Below are 6,410 nucleotides of genomic sequence, written 5' to 3'. Positions count from 1 at the left end.
GCCATACAAGTGAGAGGTTTACCTAGCTATAGAACCAGGTTTGATCCATCATTTTCTACATAAGAAAATGCCTGTACCAAGTCAGTTTTATGACAGTTGTTATCCATTCGTTTGATGTGTTTGAGCTTTTGTTTTTTGCCATTTGCTTAGGGACTTTCCGTTTAGAATTTTTCTCGGAGTTCGGTATTTTTTTTTATTTTACTTTTTTCCTATTATATAATACAGTCTACCATGGATAGCAAGATATTTAATACAACATTACATTCTTAAAAATGCAAACAGTATTTTTTTCTGATTGATGAACAAAAAGAACATAGTTCAGTTTCCTTAAATTTGAAATTAAATGAAAATGAATTACATGGTGTAGAATCCTATGATCTATCTTAAAATGGAAATTTTGCAAGAACAAATTTCTAGTTATATATTTTATAATAAAAGGCATGAAGTAAATAGTATTCCAATCTTCTATCTGCATATGTAATACATTTCTCGTTTATTATGGAAAGATAAAGCAAAAACTACTCATGACATACTGGAAAAGGCAATGATGAAATCAGTTTTATTTTTCCAAGAGTGCTTTTGTTCTAATTGTTTTAATGGTTAAATAAAGGCAACGGTAGTAAACCGTTGTTCAATAATCATAATTCGATAAAGCAAAATAATAAAAATCCGGGTAACAAACTTAAACCGAGGAAAACACGTCAAATATAAGAGGAAAACAACTGAACAACAGAAACACTGAACTACAACAAAAGCAAACGCCAACATACATAGAAAAGGACTATATATAACAATTGCCATATTCCTGACTTTGTACAGGACATTTTAAGAAAACAATAATTGGCTGAACCAGGTTTTATGGCTAGCCAAACCTCCCGCTCATGTTAAAAATACCGATAAAAATGACAACACTACGTGAGAGGAATACCGTACAAACAAGAACTCTCAGAACAGAGAAGTACATAAATAAATAGTATAATAGTACATCACAACATGTTTACCGCAGAATAACAGCGGACATCTCCCATGAATTTACGACATCACACCAGGATCTTAATAATCGGTAGGAATGTTCATATTATACGCGGCGCGGACTGGTTAGCTGAGTGGCCTAAGAAGTTCACCTATATCAAGCACTTCCCTGACAACAAGGAGGATATGAATTCGGTGGTTTTCTCTGTGTACTTCGGTTTCCTCCACGAATAGAAACTGACTGCCACGATATGGACAATAGAGGTAAACAATCGTTAAACATTACTAATCAAGCAAGCATATCCTACGCGAATATTGTTTTGTCCTCAAAATGTACTTATCCATAATTACATATATATGTTAAATTAGCTTTGATATCTGATACTAATATACACTAATTACAAACAACAATAAACCAGACATTCTGTGAGTACAACACGTGTTTTTGCAATATCAATCACAGAAACGTTCATAACTAAAAGTTTGACCTTGCAAAAAATAAAAACGATTTATGGCACAATCAAAATGAACCAAAATTGTGAGACGCGTTAGAGCATAAAAGAAAACAGTCAGGCAACATATGAACCATTAAATATACTTAAAAGTTATATTTTGAATATGACCACATTTATATACAAATTATTGCCTGGTTTTGTCCTCTTTCTGCTCTCTCTTGTGTCATTGTTCTTATCACATCATTATAAACATAATAGCTACTAACCAAAGAATTTTTTCTAGATTTGATTATTGAACTGCAATGATGACAAACGCTCTATACTGCTGAATTTCTAGAATATAATAAAGTAGTTTCTTCCTTCATTTTCAGAGACATTTTCATCTTTTCATAAAATATTTCCTTCGTATTGTATGGCAAGTTGTCATCGTTTGGCCATTGGATACATGTAATTTTAAACCACATACTCTTTAATATTTCCGGCATATCATTTACCTTTATCTTATCCCTTACAACAATAATCACCATGTCTTCTCTTCCCTTCTGAAAAGCATGCATGCGAGTCATTTCCATTTCATACGACCCCCAAGTACTCTTTAAGAAATCATGAGTTATAATGAATATAACCTTTCTGCTGGAATCGATTGCATTGATAACATTTTCTGCTATACCGTAACCAGCAATAAAGTCCTTGGCGTCCAGACATAATTCGAAGCCCATACTTTTTACTACGTCATGGAATTTTTTAACCCAACCCGAATCGGTATGACTATATGATATAAAAGCATCATAAGTATATTCCTGCCTCAATTCTTTGTAATTTTTCATTTTCATTTTCAATCTTAATAAAACGTACTCAACAGCATATTTATATCGAAAGAATATAACGGTTATTATTATGGCAATTACCACAATGGAAGTTATAGACACAGCAAACGCCAACCAGAATTTCGTTTTGCAGGAAATCTCAAATGTCTGTAAGTTGGATATAACTTCAGACATAAACCTACGGGAAGCCTTTTCAGTTACACAGGTCAGATCTAAAATATCCGGTACTCGGTTTGTCTGACCTAACCACTTTAAAAACTGTAAAGTTTCACAGGAACATTGAAATGGGTTTCCTCTCAAGAATATATCAACTTCTTCAAGCTTTTCAATTTGGTCAATGTCATCGTCTTTGAAGTGTGTTATACGGTTAAATGTCAAATCAATTATTTTCATTGCTTTTATCCTAGCATGAAATTTAGGAAATATTGTGAGATAGTTATGTGACATGTTGACTGATGATAACTGCTCAAACGGCTTCAAAAATAACCCATTTGGTATACTGTGTATCTTATTAGACGAAAGATTAATATCTTGCAATCTCAGATTCTTTCTTAAGAAAGACCCTGCTCCAGCAGTGTTGACAAATCCATGTCCTAGAAGTGACCTACTTGCTTTCAATGTCTTTAAATTTGGAAAGCCATATAGTAAGTTGATTGACAGCTTTTCGCATGTCCATCCAGACATATCAAAATACTCTACATTTATAACTCCTGCAAAACTTCCTTCGCATGACCAGATGTCATTGTCCTTCAAGCTTACCACACGAAGATTAAGACCGTTTATTACTTTAACATTGACCATATCACAAGCCATGTCATCTTCTATATACAGCTCTTTAAGAGTTTTTGGTAATACGAGTTTAAATGTATATAATCGTGATGGCTGCGAGCGTTTACTTCTTGAACGACGCCAATTACTTTTGATTTTCAAAACTTTCAAACTTTTAAAGTTCTGAAAAACGGTAAAAATAGAACCTCCCCGGTCCATGATGATATTTTCAGAAATCTCCAAGTACTCAAGACACGTGCTTTGAATAGAAAATACTTGCGACGCATATATAAGTATGTCTTTAATATATAGGTTATTCAATGTCAGTCGTTTCAAACAAATTGACCATAAATACTTCATTCTCTTGTGATTCAGTGTAAACCCGTTATCAAATCTGCCAGACTTTATTTCAATGTTTGTCAGGTTCCTTCCTCTGAAAACTCCAAAAGATTTGAATACTTGGTCGATTGGATTGTTAGGTAAATCACTACCTATTGATAGTGTTATTGAATCTAATTTAGGAAAATGTTCGAAAAAATCTTCCGATATGAACGGCACAACATCGATGTATAGAGACATTATTTGCAATACGTTAACATGAACGAACATTTCCTTGTTGAATTGTACTTTTGCCGACCTGGCGAAAATCCCCAAGTTGACCATCTTACTTAACGTACACCATTCACTGGGAAATTTGAAATCTGGATATATGTCAAACGAAAGTTTCCTCAGTGACAAGTTTTTTATCATGTTTAATATTTCTGTTATTTTATTATCTTGGAAGTATTGTAGTTTATTGTCTACAATTGACAAATCTTGTAAACCATTCAATCTGTCGAACATGCCGTTGGGAAATAATTTTATAGAATTGTCGTTGAGATTCAGACTTCGTAGACGATGTAACCCATGGAAAGCATTTTTCTCGATTAATTGTATCAAATTTCTTTCCAAATAAAGGTCCGTGATGTATCGCAATGACTGAAAGGCAAAGCTTCTGACTATTTTGATGCTGTTTCTACTTAAGTCCAGACGAGTCGCGTTTACTGGTAGGTGCCTCGGTATTGTGGTCAAGACTAAATTGCAGCAATCAACAATGGTATTTTGAACGTTACATTTCGTTTCATTGCTATAAGCTTTAGCTGCAAGAATATAAATATTAATATACTTCTTAACATAAATACTATTTGAATAAAAGATCTGCAGAAAAACTTATTCAAATTACAGTCCATCAAAATCCTTTAAATAAACCAAAAGAGAGAATTTAAACAATTTCATATTGGTTAAGAATTTTTGTTGAAACCTATGATATGGATCAATGTAGAACATAAAGCATTGGTAAAAACTCATACTTTATATATATAAGTACGTCTGAACCAGTGACAAATCTATGGCAGATTTTATCCATCAGATCAGCAGTGATGGTGATACAAGGCTGAAAACACATTCTGTATATATAATTCGTTTAAATAACAGCCAAACAATGTTATATCTGTAAATTTGCTGAAGCAAATTTTTGTTATTTCCTGGTCGGGATTCGAACTTATGCTACTGATATATCGTGGCACCAAATCGACTTACACTATGTCCGGCGCGCTAGACCACCCGCTCACCTAGGCTCGAATTTATATATATATATACAAGTCTAAATTGAAGACAAAGTTAAAACCTATGATTGCGTTGGATACAAACCGCAATTTTACACGTGTGCATGCAAAACAAATTTCTTGGTAATGGATTCTTAATACAACACAAACAACATTTTCCAAAAGACCAAAAACATAAAAGTGAATAAGTATATTTTAACAGAGCGCATTTGACTAGCAGGTCGAACAACGGATGTTCTTAAACACTGCTGACTGCAATGGCGATTGCCAAATAAAAAGATCACCAGATGTAACAAAATGGATCTTAATTATTAATTTAATACCAAACAGAAAACAATAAGCTTGCAGAAAAGATGGTATACCGCAAACATGAGGTGCAAAAAATTTGTACACCATATCCAGATTTCGACAATTAATGTCTCTTCAGTGATGTTAGGAATCGAAACGGTTTTTGGAAGGCCATATGATTTATCTCAATTCAGGATTGACTCTTGAATTTTGAAGAGTCGAAATAGGATGAACGGATTATATAAACCCGAAGGCAAATATAATACAAGCCCAAATGAAAAAATATAAACGAGTCTAAATTGAAAACAACGTTCAAAGCTATGATTGCGTTGGATAAAAACCGAAATTTGTATACGTGTGCATGCTAAAACAAATTTCTTGGTAGAGGGGTCTAAATACAGCACACACAACATTTTCAGGTGAAAAAGTATATTTTAACATATTTTAAATTCAAAGACTTTGAATAACAACATTCTTCACACTACGTATTACATTTATAATATTCTCTTATGGCTGTGACTTGTTGTTTATTTCTGAACGGAGTGTGATACGAAAATTGTGTTATCTTGATTATCAAGCATGATGAGAAGAATGTGAGTATTTTGTAAGCTATTGAAGACACCGCATATATCCGTTGAAAGGTGCATGGTCTTAACCTTTAACAGTCATCAATGAACTAATAAATAGCTAATGGAAATATCGTAGTATATAGTTTTAATAAAACAAATGAAATAACTTACCTTCTTGTAAGGCTGTTAAGCTCCAAAGGAGTATAATTTTTATAATGTTCATGGTTCTTCTTTCTAAATGTTTTAGAGAAGACTTCAGTGAACATATACTAATGTCACTGTTTTGTATACAGACCAATGTATGTTACATACCAACCATATTCTCTGTGTGTATTTCGACTCTGTGTTTTATAGGTAGACAGTGTTTACCTTGATTCTTTTTAGATGTAAAAAGACACCATGAATGCATTTTTCACATTCTATGATTGTATTACGTCAAATATTGTTTATGTCATTGAACATGATAAATTAAAAAAAGTTATGGCATAGTAATTTGATCTACATTCAACACTCCTTGAAAGAATTATAACAAAGCAAACGAATTGTGATAGAAGTGGTGTACAGTTTAACATTCTTGTTACAGCTTATTAAAACTTTACTGCCTGCGCTGTAAAGTGGCATAACCAACACTGATGATTTTTAAAAAACGGATAACTATGTCCGTTTTCTCATAACAAACGTTTTTAATAGTTCTTTGTCATTTCATTGTACAAACCTTCCAAAATCTTTTTGGTTTTGTTTCTGTCTTTTTGTAATGTTGGAGTTTGTTTTATTTGTTTATACATTGCTTATTTGTATTCATGCTTATAAAACCTAAGATGATAAGACACATTTGACGAAGTCAAAAACTCTAACACTGAACGTGTTGGACTTCGAAAATACTAGAACTGTAGGAAAATAATAACCGGACAAATAATCGAGTAGAAA

The 6,410-nt window shown here is 32.8% G+C and overlaps 1 protein-coding gene across 1 annotated transcript; it reads right to left on the bottom strand.

The window, feature by feature from the left end:
- Nucleotides 1-232: 232 nt before the first annotated feature.
- On the bottom strand, nt 233-6,003 carry LOC127725504 (toll-like receptor 4). Its single transcript, XM_052232525.1, has 2 exons — nt 5,655-6,003; nt 233-4,161 (listed from the first exon to the last, which is right to left on the bottom strand). Exons 1-2 carry the CDS (start codon nt 5,704-5,706, stop codon nt 1,745-1,747), a joined length of 2,469 nt encoding a protein of 822 aa, XP_052088485.1. The 5' UTR covers nt 5,707-6,003; the 3' UTR covers nt 233-1,744.
- Between the last annotated feature and the right edge of the window lie 407 nt (nt 6,004-6,410).

The sequence above is a fragment of the Mytilus californianus genome, unplaced genomic scaffold (genome assembly GCF_021869535.1).
Source record: "Mytilus californianus isolate M0D057914Y unplaced genomic scaffold, xbMytCali1.0.p SCAF_15, whole genome shotgun sequence".
Lineage (NCBI taxonomy): Eukaryota > Metazoa > Mollusca > Bivalvia > Mytilida > Mytilidae > Mytilus > Mytilus californianus.
Note: the sequence above shows the minus strand (reverse complement) of the source record. Positions and strands in the feature narration are given on the sequence as shown.

What these genes read in the sequence shown, in the direction of transcription:
- LOC127725504 (XM_052232525.1), bottom strand. Translation starts at nt 5,706, where the DNA reads ATGAACATTATAAAAATTATACTCCTTTGGAGCTTAACAGCCTTACAA. An exon ending in CTTAACAGCCTTACAAGAAG is followed by an intron (nt 4,162 to 5,654) that starts GTAAGTTATTTC and finishes ATATTCTTGCAG; the next exon opens with CTAAAGCTTATAGCAATGAA.